General features: G+C 44.8%; 1 protein-coding gene across 1 annotated transcript in view; it reads left to right on the top strand.

The window, feature by feature from the left end:
• Positions 1-22,853, top strand: part of arhgef33 (Rho guanine nucleotide exchange factor (GEF) 33) — a 69,509-nt gene that overhangs the window by 32,737 nt on the left and 13,919 nt on the right. The window contains exons 6-7 of the mRNA XM_080200169.1: positions 10,526-10,671; positions 11,882-12,142. Of these exons, the coding sequence (XP_080056295.1) occupies positions 10,526-10,671; positions 11,882-12,142 (407 nt within the window). The remainder of the gene's footprint in view (positions 1-10,525; positions 10,672-11,881; positions 12,143-22,853) is intronic.

Below are 22,853 nucleotides of genomic sequence, written 5' to 3' on the forward strand. Positions count from 1 at the left end.
TTTCTACGAGACCTTCTTCAATTTCAGATCAAGATTACATTCACTTCAGACACTTACTCAAGTTTTCCATCCATCCTTCATATATGTTATCTTGCTGCTGGCCTGCATTCACAATAACATCCAATTTTCTCCCCCACTTTCACTGTTTCAGAGTTACATACACCAAATTTTTAAAACTCTCAAATGCTACCTAATGGAGTTCAAATGACTTGAATAATGCATCCTTCCTTGATATGAATTTCAGCTAATACACATGCCTGTCTAGGATCCAATCCTTGATTTACTTTTGATGCAATCATGGTCCATGCCTTCTCCCACACTTAGAACACGTATATCAATGAACTGTTAAAAGTCTTTTGTGGGATCCACACTGTGTTATGAGTTTATACTGTAAAATGCTATTGTACATACTCTAAGGGAAAGTTCATTAAAATGTAAACATTTAGCTGTAATACACTTACCCATAACTTTACCTATGATGCACCTTGTGATGGTCTAACAGGAAATCCAATGTTAAATTACAACTTTGGCTGATGATAGTGATCTTTCATGACATTAGATGGCATGGTGACCCAGATTTTCCTGTCAAAATAATAGTGAGACAATTGATGCTCACTGTTATTTATGCACAAACAGTATATGAGGAACAAATAAATGGTTAAACACTTTTGCTGGTATTTTACGACCTCGCCCGCCCGAAGCTTGTAAGATCCCGCCTGAGGCCGACAGAGAATGCCATTCTGCGTGAGGCAGTAAAATTCCATTCTTTAACGCAAAACATGCAGTCCGAGTTGCAATACTCTGCCATTAGCTTTGTAAAAACAGCGTCTTGCTATCTATCTGATGACTAAAATACATCAAGTGGCATGAAGTTGCTGTATTTGTGTGGTAAATACAAACTAAATTTGTTTTTATAGTCAGTTTTTATGTTCCCTGGTAGCTTACTTTCATACTGTACTTTTCCCTTCTTAATCAATCTCTTGGTCCTCCTTTGCTGAAGTTTAAATTGCTCCCAATCCTCAGGCCTACTACTTTTTCTTGCCAATTTTTATGCTTCTTCCTTGAATCTGATGTATCTCTAATTTCCTTTGAGGGCCATGGTTTGGCCACAATTTCCTTCTCATTCTTGTGCCAAACAGGAATAAACAATTCCTGGAGTTCACCGATTCGTTCTTTAAATGCCCTGCCTTTACTTAAAGACTTAAAACAGATATTTAAGTCTTGTCCATTCTAGCCTGATGAAACATAGAAACATAGAAAATAAAAGCATGCCATTCTACCCTTTGAGCCTGCCCTGCCATTCATTTTGATCATGGGTAATCATCATATTCAATATCCTGATCCTGCCTCCACCACCCCTATATCGCTTGATCCCTTTAACATAAGAACATAAAAACATAAGAAATAGGAGCAGGAGTAGGCCATCTAGCCCTTTGAGCCTGCCCCGCCATTCAATAAGATCATGGCTGATCTGTCGTGGCTCAGTTCCACATTCCCGCCTTCTCCCCATAACCCTTAATCCCCTCTCTTATCAAAAACCCATCAACCCGCGTCTTAAAAATATTTAGCGAGGTAGCCTCCACCACTTCAACGGGCAGAGAATTCCAGAGATTCACCACCCTTTGAGTGAAGAAGTTCCTCCTCAACTCCGTTCTAAACCGCCCCCCCTTTATCTTGAGGCTGTGCCCCCTAGTCCTACTATCTTTTCTGAGCGCGAAGAGTCTCTCCACCTCTATCCTATCCATCCCATTCATCATCTTATACATCTCAATGAGATCTCCCCTCATTCTTCTAAACTCTAACGAGTACAAGCCTAGTTTATTCAGCCTCTCCTCATAGCTCAACCCCCTCAACTCCGGCATCAGCCTAGTAAACCTCCTCTGCACTCCCTCCAAGGCCAAAATATCCTTGCGTAAGTACGGCGCCCAAAACTGCACACAGTACTCAAGGGCTACATCTAATTTCTTCTTGAAATCACACAACGTTTTGGCTTCAACTGCTTTCTGTGGTAGTGAATTCCACAGATACACCACTCTCTGAGTGAAGAAATTTCTCCTCACCTGAGTCCTAAAAGGTTTACCCCTTATTCTCAAACTATGACCCCGAGTTCCAAACATGATTAGTTTTAATTACTGCCAATCAATGTCTCTCATTAAAATTAACTATCACAAATGTGAAGTCACATTCTTTCACATTTTAATTGTAATTAGAGATGATTAAAATATAACTTTTTTATTTTCTATCTCCTTCTTTCTTAACCCATTCTTTCTTTTCCTCATTTTATTTACTTTTTGCATCTGATTGACATTGAATTTACCCATTCTAATTGGCATATCCACAGTTCTTACGCTATTAATTTCACAATCCTTTTGTCTGATTGATTATGGAGATATACAGTGCTTCTCCTGTTCATTCAGGGCTCAGGTGCTATTTCCCTTGTTGTGACATTATCAGCTTGGCACCCCTCAGCAATTTGCCATACAAATAATGTAATATTTTATCATACAAGGAAAATCTAAATAAGTAGAATAGATTCTGTTAGATGATCAGCTTTGTCGAGGTGGATGATGATGTAGTTGATTTTGAGACCAGTGTCCTGAATCACAATGATGGTATGAGGCATGAAGACACTGCTGAAAGGAAAGACAGTGGACAGGCAATGGCAGGGCATTTAAAGAACAAATAGGTGAACTCCAGAAATTGTTTATTCCTGTTCGGCACAAGAATGAGAACGAAATTGTAGCCAAACCGTGGCCCTCAAAGGAAATTAGAAATACATCAGATTCAAGGAAGAAGCATAAAAATTGGCAAGAAAAAGCAGTAGGCCTGAGGATTGGGAGCAATTTAAACTTCAGCAAAAGAGGACCAAGAGATTGATTAAGAAGGGAAAAATACAATATGAAAGTAAGCTAGCAGGGAATATAAAAACTGACTATAAAATTTTCTATTGATATGTAAAGAGAAAAAGATTGACAAAAACGAACATAGGCCCCTTACAGTCAGAAGTGGGAGAATTCATAATGGGGAATAAAGAAATGGCTGAGGAATTAAATTTGTACTTTGCTTCAGTCTTCACAAAGGGAGACATGAATAATGTACGAGAAGTGCTGAGAGAAACATATTTTAATGAGGAGCTGAATGAAATCAGCATTAGTAGAGTTTTGGGGAAGTTGATGGGATTGAAGTTGGATAGGTCTCCAGGTCTTGATGATCTAATCCAGGCAACATCCTAGTAAACCTTTACTGCAACATCTCCAAAGCCCGCACAACCTTCTATAATGTGGTGACCAGAATTAGATGCAATAATCTCTAAGTGCGGCCTAACCAAAGTTTTATGAAGCTGCAACATGACATCCTGATTCTTGTACTCAATGCCCTGACCAATAAAGGCAAGCGTACCATACGCCTCCTTTACCATCCTGTCTGCTTTTGTGGCCATTTTCAGGGAGTTATGGACTCAAACCCCAAGATCCCTCTGTCCATCAGTACTGTTCAGGGTGCTGCCATTAACTGTAGACTTACCCTTCACGTGTATGGGATGTCAGGGAGGGGTATTACCTTTGGTGGGGGAACATGTTGCATCCTTTCAGGGCGGTTTGTCCATCCTTTGTCCCCACCTGGCACTCAGCTCTCACCTGTGGCTCCCCATAGCTGTTTGCATGCGACAGGGGCCACACCCAGGGCAACGGCCTCGACAAGCCGGCTAAACCATGTGAGGGTAGCCAACGGGTCTCAACCCTCAGTGAGATAGGAAGATGTCTATCCCAGCATGTGAAGACAGAGTTTGGTGGATTGAATGGAAGAGACCAACGGAAGGTCCAACGGTTAAGAAGGTGGTCTCTGCAAGCGTCATGGAACGCAAAGAGCAGGACAAGACACCGAAGATATCCTGGTCATCCACTGCGCCTAGTCCCACCTCCAGCTGTCTTGACTTTTGCCTTGCCACTGGATCTAGGTGGGAATTGGGAAGAGAGAGTGAGGCTGACGCTGTGCAACTCTCCCTCACTTTAATCCAAATCAAGCACTAGTTTCAACACCATCATCATCATCATCAGTGTCCTGTTCAACCTTTGGAGTCCAGTGGCGATGGGCAAGCGATGAAGCAGCAGGTGTGGATACACTGGGAGCTGTAGTCACAGACCTGCACGCAGGCAGCTCAGGTCTAATGGTCGTTTTCTGCTGACCGAAGCAGCAGTGGAACTCGGCGTCTACCTGGGCTACTGAGCAGTCCTCTTCAGGAATGCACTGCTCACCTCTGTAGAATGAGGAAGGGGCTAGAAAAGGTGCCCTAAACATTGCCTGCTTCACTACACCGTGGCCAGTTTACCACGGCTGGCAGGGATCCCATCTTACGGTCGAACAAACAAAATAAAACACAAGGTGACACTGCTCACTATTGGCACTTGGAATGTGCGCACGCTTTTGGACAACCCTACAGCAGACAGACCAGATAGAAGAACAGCCTTAGTTGCCAGAGATACGACATTGACATTGCAGCCCTGAGCGAAACTCGTCTTGCCAACATAGGCCAGTTGACTGAAGCTAGAGGTGGATACACTTTTTTCTGGAGCGGTCATGGCAGTGATGAGTGTCGCGATGCTGGAGTTGGATTCGCCGTCAGGAGTCACCTTGTTCAGGAACTTGATAGTCTACCCAAGGGTGTGAACGATCGGCTTATGACATTACAGCTTCCGCTACACAACAGAAGTCAAGCCACCCTGATCAGCGTCTATGCCCTCACAGTGAACAACCCGGACAAGATGAAAGACAAATTCTACAAAGAACTAGATGCCCTACTATCAGCAGTGAGCAGTACCGACAAGCTGATCTTGCTTGGTGATTTCAATGCAAGAGTAAAGTGTGACTCTGCAATCTGGCAGGGAGTCATAGGGAGGCATGGAGTGGGCAAGTGTAACAGTAATGGCCTACTCTTAATGAAGACCTGTGCAACACACGACCTCCTCATCACCAACACAACCTTCCGTCTGCCTAGCCGTAACAAGACCTCCCGAATGCACCCCCGCTCTAAGCATTGGCATCTTATCGACTATGTCATTGTCAGGAGAAAAGACAGGCAGGATGTCAGAGTGACCAAGGCCATGTGTGGTACTGACTGCTGGACAGATCACAGACTCATTGTCTCCAAAATGAGGCTCCGCATCAGACCCAAGAGGCGACCACAAGGAAGCAAGGTTATGAAAAGCTAAAGAACCCCAGCATACCTTCAGCACTTAGAAATCAAGCTTGCTGACCCACACCTCGCAGGCAGCACTGAGGACGACTGGGAACGCTTCAGGGATGCTATCCATATATCTGTGCTGAAGATGCTCGGGCCCTCCATCCACAAGCAGCATGATTGGTTTGGTGAGAATGATGAGGAGATACAGGCTCTACTTGTTGAAATGCACCATCTTCATTGGGCCTATCAGAACGACCCATCTTCAGCCGCCAAGTGCTCACAGGACAGTCCAGAATAAACTGCATAGAATGCAGGATGCCTGGCTGAGCGCCAAGGCAGATGAAATACAGGGATACGCTGACAGAAATGACTTGAAATGGTTCTATGAAGCTCTCAACACTCTCAACAGACCTCAATCTCTCGGGAGTTCCCCCCTCCTGAGTACAGATGGTACAACTCTCATTACAGAGAAGGCTCAGATCCTGCAGAGATGGGCTAAACACTTTGAAGCTGTCCTCAACCGAGTGTCATCTATTAATGATGAGGCAATAGACAGGATTCCCCAGGTTGATATCAACAGTGCCATGGATGACCGACTGGTAGTAGTTGAAGTCACAAAAGCTGTCAGCCAGCTACCCAGTGGCAAAGCTCCAGGGGCAGATGCCATACCCCTACAGATCTATAAAGCTGCTGGTCCTGCACTTATCGAGAAGCTCACCAAGTTGTTCCAGTCCTTTTGGAAGCAAGGATCCATTCGTCAGGAATTTAAACATGCTCCCATCATACACCTCTACAAGAGGAAGGGCAATTGGCAAGTATGCGACAACCACCGAGGAATCTCTCTGCTCTCCATCACAGGAAAAACCCTTGCAAGAGTCCTGCTAAATCGTCTGGTCACTCATCTGGAGCTGGGCCTGCTTCCAGAGTCACAGTGTGGCTTCCACAAAGGTTGTGGGACTACTGACATGATTTTTGCTGTGCGCCAACTTCAGGAGAAGTGTCAGAAACAGAATCGCAAGCTCTACACAACCTTTGTTGACCTTGCAAAAGCCTTCGATACTGTAAGCCGACAAGGATCATGTCAAAGTTCGGCTGCTCCCCCAAATTCATTCAGACGGTACGCCAGTTCCATGATAGCATGATGGCCAGAGTACTGGATGGCGGAGAATCCTCTGAAGCATTCCCAGTCACCAATGGCGTCAAACAGGGCGCACCCACACTGTTCAGAATGATGTTTACTGCCATGCTGAATGATGCCTTCTAGGACAGTGTTGCTGGAATCAGCCTTAAGTACAAAGTGGATGGGAAGCTCTTCAACCTGAGGAGACTTCAAGCTATTACCAAAGTGAAAGAGACTGTTCTGAGAAATTTCCTCTTTGCCGATGACTGCGCCCTGTATGCTGGCTCAGAGCAGAGATGCAAGTCAGAATGGACAAATTTTCCACGGCTTGTGACAACTTTGTACTCACCATCAATATTAAAAAGACCAAAGTCATGCACCAGCCTGCTCCTCATGCACCGTATACAGAACCCATAATCACAATCAAAGGGCAGAAACTACAGGCAGTGGACCAGTTCACTTATCTTGGCAGCACCCTCTCCCAAGCAGTGACTATTGATACAGAAGTTAACTGCAAAATAGCAAAGGTAAGTTCTGCTTTCGGTAGACTGCGTTCCACTGTATGGGAACGTCGAGGAATCAGCCAGCAACAAAACTGAAGGTCTACAGCGCCGCAGTACTCACTACCCTCCTGTTTGCTTGTGAAACGTGAACTGTGTATCGAAGGCATGCAAGACAGCGCAATCATTTCCACATGACTTGTCTTCGCAGAATATTACGCATCCGATGGCAAGACAAAGTACCAGACACTGACGTTCTCTCTAGAGCAAGTCTACCATCAGTCCACACACTGCTGATGAGAGCGCAGATCCAGTGGGCAGGTCATGTCATCTGTATGTCAAACGAGCACATACCCAAGCAGCTCCTTTTTGGGGAACTCGCTGCTGGAAGATGCTCGCATGCAGGGCAGAAGAAATGTTTCAAAGACACACTCAAGGCCTCCCTGAAGTCATTTGACATTGACACAACCACCTGGGAAACACTGGCACAAAACCGCCCTACCTGGCGCTGCCTCATCCACAAAGGCTGTCAAGCTCACGAAGCAAGGTGTATTGCTGAAGCACAACTTAAGCGTGAGCTGCGCAAGTCCAGAGCCACCAGCGCAACAACTACAGTGTCCAACAACTACAGTCTGTCCAATATGTGCCAGGACATTCCATGCCTAAATTGGCCTGATCAGTCATCTTCGGACACACCGAAACCACCCTCAAACTGACTAATGGTGTCGAGGTCCTCATTGATGACAATGGGTGAACAACAACAACTTAAGGAATTGGCCCTGGAAATAGTAGATCCATTGGTGGTTATTTTCCAAAATTCTTTGGACTCTGAAATAGTTTCTACAAAATGGAGGGTAACTAATTAAGCCCGCTATTCAAAAAGGGAGGTAGAGAGAAAACATGGAACTATAGATCAGTGAGCCTAATGTTGGTACAAGGGAAGTTGCTAGAATCTATGATTAAGGATTTCATAATTCAGCATTTCGAAGGCTGTGGTATAATCAGACAAAGTCAGCATGGATTTACAAAAGAGAAATCGTGCTTGGCAAATCTGTTGGCATTCTTTGAGGATGTATGTAGTAGAGTTGACCGAGGAGAATCAGTGGATGTGATTTATTTAGACTTTCAGAAGGCTTTTGACAAGGTCTCACAAAGCAGACTACTATGTAAAGTTAAAGCTCATGGGATTGCAGATAATATTTTGAGATGGATAGAAAGCAAACAGTCACCATAAATGGGCCATTTTCTGATTGGCAGTCATTGACTATGGGGTTCCACAGGGATCTGTGTTAAGACCCCAACTGTTCACATTATATATTAATAATTTGGAAGCTGGAATTGAATGTATTATCTCCAAATTTCCGACTCCTGCTTCTAATTTCTATGTTTCTTGCTTCTACACCAAAATTTGGTTCATTGTCTTTTCTCTACATTGTACTCAGAAATTTTCCTATCCCATGCACTAAGATTCCTGTGGTAGGCGGGACACAGACCACGCAAAGGTGTCCATCGGGCAGGATTTTCTGGCTGCACTTGCCCCAAAGCCAGAAAATTCCACCCAAAGTCAATACCTTCCTATTGTCCGATTCCCATGGTGGGCGGGATGATAAAATTCCAGCGAATGTGTTTCCAGGAGTTAAAATATCATGTAGCATTTTTCTCGGTAAGCAACATTTCTGAACTCTCAACTAAGAGTCAAAGAACCGCTACAGAGCAGAAAGAGGCCATTTGGCCCATCAAGCCTATGCCAATAACAACCCTACCTGGGCCCTATTCCCATAATCTCATGCATTTACTCTGCTAATCCTCTGATACTAAACAGCAATTTAGCATTGTCAATCCACCTAACCTGCACATCTTTGGAAGGAAACCAGAACACCCAGAGCAAACCGATGCAGACATGAGAACATGCAAACTCCACACAGACAGTCACTTAAGGTCGGAATTGAACCTGGGTCCCTGGCACTGTAAGGTAACAGTGCTAACCACTACGCCACCATGCTGTCCCCCTTAAACTGAAAATCAATTCAACATATATTTCATGAGAATATGAATCTATTGTATTGTAATGCCTTTATTAAAACAATTACTTGAAAACTTCAGTCTTCTCCAGTACTTATGATATTCATTCCCAAAGGTATGATGATTTACCAAATATGGACTGTGCAGTCTGAACACCTAATTGCCACAATGCACCAGCAGTGTTTGTTAAACTGAAATACCAAAATATTTATCTGCACTTCTTTTTGCACTGTTGATTTTCAAAGTTGAATTTTTTAAAAAGACTAGAGAAATTCCAATGCCTTATGCCAGTAATGCTAAAATTGGGGTGTTTTTATTCTAAATAAACTGTCAGAAAGAAAGCGACAAAATGAGAGCAGCTCCAAGTAATTCCCTAGTTCTGGGCAACCGTGCAGGTTGAGGCTTCTACCTGAGTTATTCCATCAAAACAAGTATAAAACGGATTTTAAGACTCTTTTTCAAAACAATATGCCTATAGGGGTTTTACTTTTTGAGTTATTTTGATGAAAGCAACCCATATGTTTATTTGCTTAAGAACTGTTACATCTCTAACATTTTTCAGTTCTGATACAAGGTCAACGATCTGCAATGTTACCTCCATTTCTCTCCACAGATGCTGCTGAACTGATTTTATTTTATTTATTATTGTCACATGTATTAGTATACAGTGAAAAGTTTCTTGCATAGACACAAAGTATATCGTTCATAGGAAAGGAAAGGAGAAAGTGCAGAATGTAGTGTTAAAGTCATAGCTAGGGTTTAGAGAAAGATCAACTTAGTGTGAGGAAGATCCATTCAAAAGTCTGATGGCAGCAGGAAAGAAGCTGTTCTTGAGTCAGTTGGTGTGTGACTTCATACTTTTTTATCTTTTTCCCAATGGAAGAAGGTGGAAGAGAATGTGTCCTGCGTCGAGGGGTCCTTAATTATACTGGCTGCTTTTCCAAGGCAGCAGCAAGTGTAGACAGAGTCAATGGATGGGCGGCTGGTTTGCGTGATGGATTAGGCTACATTCACGACCTTGTGTAGTTTCTTGCAGTTTTGGGCAGAGAAGGAGCCATAGCAAGCTGTGATACAACCAGAAAGAATGCTTTCTATGGTGCATCTGTAAACTGCTAAGTGTTTCCAGCTTTTTCTGTTTTAATTTCAAATTGCCAATGTCTGGCATATTTTGTTTTTGTGCAATTTGTTTATTTACTCTTCTGGGATATCTATTCCCTTTTTATCTTCTTCCCTGCTGCCTGGTCCTTGGAGCATCAGGCTTCAATGTTGTCAAACTCCATGGCCTTCCCAGTCCAAATGCTGTGGACTATCTCCCTTTCAGTTACCTCTAAAGTTAGGACCACAGTGCTGAAAAGTCCTACTATCTACATCATGATTCTTCCAAGTAACATAAGAACTCCAGCCAATGCTACAAAAACTTGGTACATCCCTCTCCCTCATGCTACTAAACCAGTGATTTCCCTCTTCCCCAGTGCTACAAAGCATAAAGAACCTATCTGATATGTGGTGCACTTTGTCTACCACCTTGATTTCTATCCTAGGCTTTAAGTAAAAGCCAAGTGGAGTAATGGCTGTGCAATTCTTTTATTCATATATCTTGGTTGACATTTTCAAATTGCCTTTTATTATTTCACATGATGATAATATAGAATGATTGTAAAATGCATAAATCTTGAGGGATAAATGTTTATAATTTTCTTTTAGCAATAAAATGTGGAATTGGGAAGCTCAAAACACAGGAGAGAAATATCCGGTAGACCCAGCTTTATACTGTAAAATGTACATGAATTATGAACCTACACTGAATAAACGCTATTCTGTGAGCCTTCCCCATAGCATGTTCCAGAAAGGTAGGGATGACTTCAAATTCTTTGAGTAAAGTAAGATTTGTACTATACTTTGTCTTTTTTTTTCCCCATCCGAAAATACTTAGTGTCATTCTCTCAGTTTTTCTCCTACTGATTTTGCTACTTTTGACAGATACAGTATGTCATAAAACTCTTTCCTATCATCCCACAACATTGGCACACTGAGTCCCAACATACTGCACCTCAGCACTACATGTGGTTATTGAAGGGAATTGAGTCATAAGTTAATTTTGCTTCACCCACCACCTCTTTCCTACCGACCTCATGCTTTCCTCTCCTCCTCTCTCACTTGCTACCTCCTTCCTTGATTCTCCCACTCCCTCCTTCTCACCATCCCTGTCTCGAGCCCTTACTCACTGAGTAACTCCGCTTGTATGATACAGAACTGTTTTATGGTTTGAAAAACAATTAGGGGTGGTCTTGAGGGAATGTATATGAATCATTATTTGCATTTGAATGTTAGTCTGCAACTATTTTTTGTCTAACATAGTTTTATTTAATTCCTATTCCAGATTCTTAGCCTTCTTGCAATGTAATGGATGTAATTGCAAAATATATTTGGGCTGAAAAAACTTCCATGTAGTAACTTATGCAGTGCTCCTCAACCTCCGACCACAGGTTCCCTACCTTCCACCCTTCCTGTTCCTCCAGTCATAGATTCTATCTCTGGAGGGGCAGCAAGAGCAGGAGGGAGGAAACTTGTGATGGGAGGAGCTGGAACATCACACATGAGAAAGACAGAGTTTGTGATTGGAGAAGCAGCTCCTCACAGATCCTGTTTATTCCACACTCACTGCTCCTCCAATTAAACTCTACTGGGGGGGAATGTTCCCATCCCAACTGCCACAGGAATTGTAGTGTGGAGGTGAGGGGAGCAGGGTGGGGGTGGGGTGGAGGTGTGGTAGGTGGACCTTGCAAAGATCTGTTGACATTGGGTGGGATTTTCCAGCTGCACTCAGCCCAAAACCGGAAAATCCCACCCTACATTTTGTGTGGGGTGGGGGTGAGGTGACCTTTCTTGAATTTTTGCCCTTTCTTTCTTTGAGATTTTGTAGGCTACTTGTAAGGTTTCCAGGGTGAACTTGCTTGCTACCTTTGTATTTTGAACACTGATTCACAGAATTAAAGATGTCAACTGTCTAAAGTTATGCCAACCCATTCTGATAGTTCAGTAGATCTGTTTGTATTCCAGCTGTGCATAAAACAGACATGGAAGGAGGGCAAAATTCACCTGGCAATGCTCACCCAATACATGAGTTGATATCACCAGTGGTGAGAAATGATCACAAGTTTCAGCAACATGTTGATACAAAACCAATGGTGGAAGATTCAGACAGTTGCAAAGAATTGAACCAAAGCAGATATGCTTCCCAAGAAAATGGATTGGAAACCAACCATATCACAAGTCAGTTAGACAGCAAGAATGTTCAATATGTGAAAAAAAAATACCAAGGTAATGATAATACAGCTTTTTATAATGTTGTATTGGAAGCAAACAAATGTGTTCATAGGTACTCTGTTGATTGGTGATTCCTTTTTTGAAGTCTCCTCAGAATTAGAAAAACATAATTGGCTAAGTTTCTCCCTCCACCTCCTGAACATTTAGGTTCCTTGTTGCTAATGATTCCATCTCCACTATTATGGTGGCTATTAACGTATTCATTTGAAAACCTTTATAATCACAACAATCTATTTCATCATTCAGGGGGCAGAGAAAACCTGAACAGCCCAACCCTGTCCAAAGCTAAAGTCCAGACATTCATACTTTCTGTTACAATTATTGGACAAGTCAGATCCCAGGATGGAACCCGGCTTGATAGCCGGGGCATGAAAGGTGGCTACTGAACAGGGTAATTAACTTTATACAAAAGAATAAAACATTTATTCAACAAGAAAGGATGAACTATAATTCATTACTTGCAATGGTTTCTACTCCTTCACCCAAGCTATATCTTTCCGATATGCAGGGGGGATTCTCCAGACCTCCTAGCTGTTGGTGAGAATCACAATGGCCTACAGAATCAGACGTCAGACAAAAAATGGGATTAGCACCTGATCCTGCTTCAATTAGCGGGATTGATGGCCCATTCACTGGCCCACCTCTCCAGCAGGAATGCACCAGGCAGGCTTTGCTGCTGTGCTGACGAGTGTGCACCTGGCATGCTGGGCCCCAAGAGATCCACAGGAGCACCACCAGCCCCTCAGCAAAGAAAGGCAGCCTCCCTCCCATCATTCAAATAACAGGTTACCCACCCCCCACACCACACAGGCATGAGGGTGACCTGTCCCCCTTCCCACAGCCCCCTTCCTCTTCCAGCAACCCCCACTCTCCTCACAGCCCCCTCAGGTGCCCTTCGCCCTCAGACCCCCCTCCCTGTAGCCCTCTCTCCCCCTCAGAATCCTTACTTAGTCCCAGTTCCCTCAGACCTCCTATTCAGACCAACCTTCAGGCCATATGCTTTGGCAATGCCAATGGTGCACTACACCCTGGCATGGGGGCACTAACACCCTAATGGCACCTTGGGCCCCGAGGGGAATCAGAGAGGTATATCCAGTGACCATTTGCCCGTTCATTGCTGTCAGCCTGCAGATAAAGGGTTCCCTCAAGGGTCCTGGGGATTGGTGGGCTTGGTAAAGGGACAAGAGATTGACCTCACCAATCCCCCTCCCTCCGTTCTCCACAACTGTGCATTCAGCCCCAATATATTCACAATGATTTGAAGTCTGCAAGCCTCGAGACCTTTGAAACCCTCTCTATTGCATTAGAAACCTTTGATCTCTGTCAATTTCAAAGTGCAATGTTTTGAAATAAGCTTCCATTGACAGCTTACTTTATTTCTACTCAGCCTCCAGTCATCTGTATTTATTTTCATTCCCCTTCATGCTTGAATGTATCTCAAGTACCTCTATTGTTCCAACTGCAATGTTTACAGACAACTGAAGCTTGATTGACAGCTTTGGTTTCTTCAAAAGGAATAACTAGTGTGCAAAACAGGAAGTTAAACCACTTATTGACTGCAAATCAAAGCTGCATGAATATGCTGGGGATGATTGCAGAGTTGTGGAGAATGGACCCTCCCTGCCCCCAACAGTGAAATTGACATTTTCTCTCTGTCAGAGACTTCAAAGAGATCTGCTCACACATGCAGCTTCTTACAGAAAGAAAGGGAAAATCCCTGTTGCAGAATGGAGTGCTGTTGTGATTTAAAAGCCTGCTGTCCAGGGGGCATGGAGATTAAAGTTATTAGGGCACTTCAAATGTTTCACAGCTGACAGGTAAGAATTAAGATGTTGATCACATGGCTGTCTGAAATCACTATTGCCAGGGCTAATCTTCAGATCTGCCCAGGCTAGATGGGGTAGTCCAGCCACGAGACCCCCATCCTAGGAGAGAGTGATGAGGTCAGCCCTTTGGGAGCTGGAGTCGGAGCCCATTCAACCCCCAGGATCTGCAGGGGATCTTCCCTCTGTAGCAGCACAGGGGCAAATGCCCACTGGACTTATTTCCTTGACCACTCTCGTTATCCAAAGTGCGAGGCCAGAGTATCAGTACCAGGGTCCCATGGGGTAGTTTCCACTGGCATTGCCAAGGTGTGGGACTTGATGGACTGCCTGAATGGGGAAGGAGGGATGAGTGACAGGTCTGAATGGGGCGGGGGGGATGAATGGGAAGCTGAGTGGGAGGGCATCTTTTTATCTGAGTTGGGAGCGGGTGAGTGACCCATTGTTTATGAGTGGGTGGGGAGGATAAGCCTCTTTTGTGAGAGGTTGGTGGCACTCCCAAGGACAGTGGGGGAGGAGGGGATCACCATTTCATTTTTGTGGGGGGTGGGGGCCTGTCTCTGAGCATGGAAATCAGGTGCTCAATCTGTAAATAGCTGGGCTGGCCGGTAGGTTGTTGGGGTGCATGAATTTGCATCCATCAGCTGGGTGAATCCCACCTGACAGACACTCCCTGCAACAGCACAAAACCCTTCAGTATTTCTTCTGGCATGGGCACTGAGAATGACAGCCATACAGATTTGTTAGGGTGACACAAAATACAAAATAAATCTATTTTATGCTCTAATTTACACAGTAAGTACACAGTCCATGTAAAACAATAGGCAAACTAAGCGAAAGCCATATTCTTAACCTTCTCTTAACACGCAAATACAAACACAAATTGAGCTTACTTAAACTGTACCTATTTCCAAACACTTCCAACAAGCAGAGACTGGAAGAGAACAATCAAGAATTTAAGCCTAGTCAATTTTCCTTCCCCAGTTCAGAGTTGCTGAACTGTTGTGTTCCCTATAAGGACGGTCCTGTACTGTCAGCTCCATAAGGAGTTGTTCATTGTACATGTCTATTCGTGGTCATCTGCTGATATCTCGTGCTTTATCTCTCTCTAAATTCTTTCTTCCACTGCTTAATCTCCTGATTCTAACAGTGAGTACGTTTTAGCCCAATTGCAAGTTAACTTTTATTAGCATCCGTTTGCTTGTTCAAGTCCTATACCCTAACCTTACCTTCGGAGCTCTGGTAAAAGATCTGAAAAAAATGATCTACATCTATCAAACTTGGCTTCAAATTCTTGGGCATTTTTCATGGTCAAGAAGGCATTTTTGCTCTATATACAGGCTAATCTGTAGGCCAAACTGTAGTCTCTGATGTGCTGTTCTTTTATGATACTGAAAGAAATTTTGATCAGTTTACAGCTTTTCTCAAACGACCATTGTGACTGAGAGACTTCAATCTCTTGCTGAGTCTGTGATTGGCCAATGATTGTACTGTTTTTTCAGCTTCAGTCTGTTTCTGGCCGGAAAATCACATACCCCTCCTCCCCACTGACCCCACCCCGTTCACATGTACATTTTGGCTGCTGCTCTGCTCCTGAATCCATCAGTTTACTTCCATATTTTTCATGTTTTGCTTCTTTTTTTCTTACCTTTCCAAGACCTCTCAGTTCTATCATTATGCAACCTTTCTCTTCTCTTCCCCCAGATATTCTGCCTTCTCAATTTCTTACACCAACAATAGGGCTGTGAAAAGGGCTTTGAATCAGTGGGGAGGGGGGAGGTGAATGGAATATCAGAAATCTAAAGCAAAATATTGAGGCAATAATGTAGTGATGTGGGTAAAGGAAAATTGATGGGAAGGAACGGAAAGGCTAATGGTAATTTTTTTTCCCAAAAATATACTTTATAAGAACATAAGAACATAAGAACATAAGAAATAGGAGCAGGAGTAGGCCATCTAGCCCTTCGAGCCTGCCCCGCCATTCAATAAGATCATGGCTGATCTGTTGTGGCTCAGTTCCACTTTCCCGCCCTCTCCCCATAACCCTTAATCCCCTCTCTTATCAAGAACCCATCAACCCGCTTCTTAAAAATATTTAGCGAGGCAGCCTCCACCACTTCAACGGGCAGAGAATTCCAGAGATTCACCACCCTTTGAGTGAAGAAGTTCCTCCTCAACTCCGTTCTAAACCGCCTCCCCTTTATCTTGAGGCTGTGCCCCCTAGTCCTACTGTCTTTTTTGAGCGGGAAGAGTCTCTCCACCTCTATCCTATCCATCCCATTCATCATCTTATACGTCTCAATGAGATCTCCCCTCATTCTTCTAAACTCTAACGAGTACAAGCCTAGTTTATTCAGCCTCTCCTCATAGCTCAATCCCCTCAACTCCGGTATCAGCCTAGTAAACCTCCTCTGCACTCCCTCCAGGGCCAAAATATCCTTGCGCAGGTGCGGCGCCCAAAACTGCACACAGTACTCCAGCTGCGGCCTCACCAATGCCCTATACAGCTGCAGCAAGACCTCCCTACTTTTATATTCAATCCCCCTCGCTATGAAGGCCAGCATCCCATTCGCCTTCCTGACCACCTGCTGCACCTGCAAGCTGGGTTTTTGTGACTCATGCACAAGGACCCCGAGGTCCCTCTGCACCGTCGCCTGCTGCAGTTTTTCGCCACGTAAGTAATAGTCCTTCCTACCATTCTTCCTACCAAAGTGGACCACCTCACACTTGCCAACATTAAATTCCATTTGCCATTATATGGCCCATTCGCCCAGCCTATCTAGATCCTTCTGCAGACTCTCCACACCCTCCGCACAATTTGCCTTTCCCCCAATCTTGGTGTCATCAGCAAATTTCGACACCCTGCACTCGGTTCCCTCCTCCAGATCATCTATATAAATGGTAAATAGCTGAGGCCCCAGCACCGACCCCTGGGGCACCCCACTAGTCACCAACCGCCAATCCGAATAGCACCCATTGACCCCCACTCTCTGCCTCCTATTTGACAACCAATCCTCTATCCACGCTAACACCCTACCCCCAACTCCATGTCCCCTGACCTTCTGCAATAACCTCTTGTGAGGTACCTTATCAAACGCCTTCTGAAAATCCAGAAAGACCACATCCACCGGCTCTCCTCTATCCACTGCCCTAGACACATCCTCATAGAACTCCAGTAAATTTGTCAGACACGACTTCCCTTTAATGAAACCGTGTTGCGTCCGCCCTATCAAGCAATTCCCTTCAAGATGTCTCGCAATTTCCTGCTTAATGACGGATTCTAACATTTTACCTACCACAGACGTTAAACTAACCGGCCTATAATTCCCCGCCTTTTGCCTGGCACCCTTCTTAAACAACGGCGTAACATTAGCCGTTTTCCAATCTTCCGGCACTTCCCCGGAATCCAGCGACGTCTGGAAAATAACCATCAAGGCATCCACTATCACCTCCGCCATTTCTTTCAGAACCCTCGGATGCATTCCATCCGGTCCTGGGGACTTGTCCACAATCAGCCCCTCCAGTCTGTCGAGCACCACCTCTCTAGTAACAGTAATGTCATTAAGACCCTCCATTCCTACCACCTTTCCATCGCTAACACCCGGCAAATTATTCACGTCCTCCTCCGTGAAGACAGAAACAAAAAAGTTATTCAAGACCTTAGCCATATCCCCATCCCCTACCACTAGCTCCCCTTTCTCATCCTCTAAAGGACCAACGTTCATCCTAGCCAGCCTCTTCCTTTTTATATATTTATAAAAACTCTTGCTATCCTTTTTTATATTAAGTGCTAGCCCAGCCTCATAGCTTCTCCTACCCTCCTTTATCAACTTCTTTGTCAATCTTTGTTGACATTTAAACCTTTCCCAATCCTCTTCTCGCCCACTACCCTTAGCTACTCTAAATTCCTCCGCTTTTAATTTAACACTTCCCTTCACCTCCTTCGTTATCCACGGCTTATTACCTCTCTTCCTACTGTCCTTTTTAACCATCGGAATAAATTTCTGCTGAGCACCCAGAAAGATCTCCTTAAAGATCCTCCACTGCTCCTCAGCAGACCTACCTTCCAACGCACTCCCCCAGTCCACATTTGCCAATTCTTCTCTCATCCTACCATACTCCCCTCTATTCAAACAAAGGACGCGTGTCCGGGAACCCACTTTCTCCTCCTCCATCTGCACCAGAAACTCCACCATACAATGATCACTCTCTCCAAGAGGATCCTTCACCGCAAGGTCCCTAATTCTACCCGCCTCATTACATAGCACCAGATCCAAGATAGCTCGCTCCCTCGTCGGCTCCAACACACACTGTTCAAGGAAATTATCCCGGCAGCATTCCAGGAACTCCTCCTCGAGCCCACCTCGTCCAACATGGGTCGACCAATCAATATGCAGATTGAAATCTCCCATAACTACTGCTGTCCCATTCCTGCACGCCGCACTTATTTGCGTGTTAACAGCCCGCTCCACCTCCAGATCATTATTCGGGGGCCTATAGACGACACCCACCAGCGTCTTCCTCCCTTTGCTGTTCCTAATCTCCACCCACAACGATTCCACTTCCTGCTCTTTGGCTCCGATATCATCCCTTGCTACCACCTTGATACTATCCTTAATCAGCAGAGCTACGCCACCCCCTCTTTCCTCCTGCCTATCCTTCCTAAACACTTGATAGCCCTGTACATTCATCTCCCAGTCCCTGTCACCTTGCAGCCACGTCTCTGTAATGGCCACCAGATCGTATCCATTTGTGTCGATCTGCGCCACCAGCTCATCCACTTTATTCCGAATGCTTCGTGCATTCAGATAAAGCGCTTTCATCCCAGCCTTCACCTGGACCCTATTTGCCATAACGCCACCAATTGGGACATCCTCGGCCTCTTCCCTTACCTGTACCCTATCCTTAACTTTAGACCTCGTAGCGTCACCTACCCTCGCACCCTCCCCCCCCCTAATTAGTTTAAAGCCCTGTCTACAGTCCTCTTTACTCGATTCGCCAACACTCTGGTCCCAGCACGATTCAGACCAACCCCATCCCGCCCAAACAAGTCCCACCTACCCCAATACTGGTGCCAATGCCCCATAAATTCGAACCCATTCCTCCCACACCAATCCCTGAGCCACCCATTCACTTCCTTTATCCTGTCAATCCTACGCCCGTCTGCACTCAGTTCAGGCAGTAGCCCAGAGACGACCACCTTGTCGGTTCTACTTTTTAATTCCATTCCCAGCTTCTCATACTCCCTCCCCAGATCCTCAGTCCGCACTTTGCCTACGTTGCCGGCACCCACATGTACTACAACGACCGGGTTCTCCCCCTCCCACTCCAGGTTCCTCTGCAGCCCAGCTGCGACATCCTGTACCCGAGCACCAGGCAGACAACACACCCTTCTGTGCACTTTGTCATTGTGACAAAGGACAGTGTCAATACTCTTCACCCCACTATCTCCAATCACTACTACGTTCCTTTTCCCCTTCTCTTTGCCTATGTCCTGCTGCATCACTGTACCGTGTGCAGTTTGCTCACCAACCTCACCTGCCTCGTCCTCTTCCAGAGTGGAAGCAAGAACCTCAAACCTGTTATGCAGATTAAGAGGCTGAGGCCTCCGCTCCTCACCCCCCTTCCTCCTCCTCCCAGCAGTCCCCTTTTGTCCCTGACCCTTAGATTTAGCCAGTCTAGGGGCACCCTCTCTCCCCTTGATGAGCCTCAGTGTCTGTAGCTCAGAGGCCAGCTCATCCACCTTGAGCTGGAGCTCCTCCAGCAACCTGCACTTACTGCAGACATGGTCACTGGGAAGGACCCTGGGGTCCGCCAGTTCCCACATCATACAGAAACCACACATCACATGCCCCTCCATTATTCACTGTAATTTTTTATGGGGAAAAAATTTTTTTCCTTGTTTCTTGCTGTAGTAGTTTTGAAAAAATTTTTTTTCCTTGTTTTTTTTCAAACAAACTCACCTGGCCTTTTTTCCTTCCAGCCCTTTTTGATATTAAGCCCTATTAACTCACTCTGCTTCCCCCTCACTCCGCTGCCCGCTGTCTACACCAGGCCTCCTTTTAAACCTGGCGCTGATTTAAAGCAGGCTGGTCCACAAATGCCTTTTCACCACACCCTCAGAATTCTTAAAGCAGTAAATACAATAAATAAATGCTTTAAACTTATTTTAAACAGGTTTTTAACAGGTAAAATCTTAGCTCTCTCTCAGCTCCAGCAAACAATGGAAGGCTTCACCGTGTGGCCCCTTGATAATTAAAGCAGGCTGGTCCACAAATGCCTTTTCACCACACCCTCAGAATTCTTAAAGCAGTAAATACAATAAATAAATGCTTTAAACAGTTCTACAAAGAGTAAAGTGCTTTAAACTTATTTTAAACAGGTTTTTAACAGGTAAAATCTTAGCTCTCTCTCAGCTCCAGCAAACAATGGAAGGCTTCACCGTGTGGCCCCTTGATAATAATTCATAAATAAGCTGAAAAAATCACGGAAAAGACACTTCCAATCATTACAACAGTGAAAAATGGTCACATTTACATTTTCCCTAACTTCAAAATTTACAGTTTTCAGTTCAAAATCGTTTCATAAATTACATTACAATCCAGAGTTCTTTATCAATCTATATACATTAATCACATTGCATTCATGGTGCTTTTACACAGTTACACATAGTTATACAGTCAGAGAGTTATTTTTTACAGTTACTGGCCCCTTGGTCTGTCTTTTGAAAGGTATTAACGGTGGCCTTTCCCTGTTGTGCCTTTGATACGGCTATCCCAAGCTTGACAGCGTCGCTCAGCATGTAGTCCTGGACCTTGGAATGTGCCAGTCTCCAACACTCAGTGGAGGACAGTTCGTTGCACTAGAAGATCAGCAAGTTTCGGGCAGGCCAAAGAGCAACTCTCACCGAGTTGATGACCCTCTGGCAGCAGTTGATATTTCATAGTATCCTACAGTGCAGAAACAGGCCCTTCAGCTCACTGAGTCTGCACCAACCACAATCCCACCCAGGCCCTATCCCCACATCCCTACACATTTACCCGCTAATCTACACATCCCAGGACACTAAGGGGCAATTTTAGCATGGCCAATCAACCTAACCTGCACATCTTTGGACTGGGAGGAAACCGGAGCACCCGGAGGAAACCCATGCAGACACAAGGAGAATGTGCAAACTCCACACAGACAGTGACCCAAGCTGGGAAGACAGCCACGTCATTCATGTACAGGGAGGCTTTGACCTTGTGCCTCTGCTGCCTGGGATCGTAACTCCTTTAATGCCTGGGTCCTTTCTGATGGACTTGACAGAGGGTTCAATGCAACACACAAAAAAGGATGGAGAGAGAGGGCAGCCCTGCCTGACTCCTGATCTCAACTGAAAGCTTTCTGATTCCCACTCATTGATTCAGACTGTGCTACTGATGTCTGTAGAGCAGTTAGATCCAATAGTGAATTCCTTTCCCAGTCCCCATTTTGGAGAGCACATCCATCATTTAGGTGTGCGATATTCTGTCAAATGCCTTCTCCTGCCCTAGGCTGATGAGGAAGGTGTCCACTGGCCTGACCTGTAGGCGATTGTATCCCTAGGTAGCACAAGGCTATCAGAGATCTTCCTGCCGGGTACAGCACAGGTTGGTCAGGACGGATCATCGCCTCCAGAGCAGACTTGTCCCAGTTGGCAATGACCTTGTCTAGAATTTTGTAGTTCATGTTCAACAGTGAGATGGGTCGCCAATTTCTAAGTTCTTCCCTTCCCCCTTCTGCTTGTAGGTAAGGGTAATGATGCCTTTCCTCATGGATTCTGACACGCTCTCCAAAAGCCTGCTTTTGTTTACTTCCAGCAGGTTGATCCAGCCCCATAACATTGAGTATGACTCAGTCCATAAGCTGTTGTTTCTGGGTGTTTTACTCATCTGAAAGTACTCAACAGCTTTGTCAGCTCATCCAGAGATAATGATCTGTCCAGGTTCTACCGCTCGCCATTGTTTAAGATCTCCATGATGATTTGACAGGAAAGCCTGGGAGGCAATGCTGTCTGTTGGCTTCGCCTCATACAGTCTGGCATAAAAGAATTTGTAGAACCTCAAAATGTTAGACTGAGATGACTTTACGGAGCCATCTTCTTTCACGCTGTTGGTCACAGAGCTCTCTGTGTGTACCTGAGGGATGATCTTATATAATGTGTAAGATCATGAGAGACATGGATAGGGTGAACGCACTCAGTCTTTTTCCTAAGGTTGGGGAATTGAGAACTAGAGGGCATAGGTTTAACTTAAGAGGGGAAAGAATTAATTGGAAGCTGAGGAGCAATTTTTTCACACAGAGAGTGGTAGATATGTGGAAGGAGCTGCTGGAGGAAGTGGTTGAGGCAGGGACATTGGCAACATTTAAAAGGCATTTGGACAGATACATGGATAGGAAAGTTTAGAAGGATAGGGGCTAAATGCAGGCAAATGGGGTTAACTTACATGGGCATTTTGGTCAGCATGGACCAGTTTGGGCCTAAGGGCCCCTTAAACTTTCCCCCTCTCATTTTGAACCTGTGCTCCCTTGCTTTTAATACTTCCATCCTGGGAAAAAGGCTCTGACCATCCACCCTGTCTATGCCTCCCATAATTTTGTAGACTTCTATCAGGTCTCCCTTCAGCCTCTGTCTTTCCAGTAAAAACAGTCCTAGTTTATTCAACCTCCCCTCATCATCAACACCCTTGAGACCAGACAACATCCTGGTGAACCTCCTTTGCATTAAAGACAGATTAATTAGTGACACTAATAGGTGTTCCAATCTAATCACCATTATGAGACATGGTTACAAGATGATCAAGTTTGGCAAATAAATACTCCAGGGTACACAACATTTAGTCCTGATAGAAAAGGCATTA

This window comes from Carcharhinus amblyrhynchos, chromosome 12 (genome assembly GCF_965287045.1).
Source record: "Carcharhinus amblyrhynchos chromosome 12, sCarAmb.v2.hapA, whole genome shotgun sequence".
In the NCBI taxonomy this organism is placed as follows: domain Eukaryota; kingdom Metazoa; phylum Chordata; class Chondrichthyes; order Carcharhiniformes; family Carcharhinidae; genus Carcharhinus; species Carcharhinus amblyrhynchos.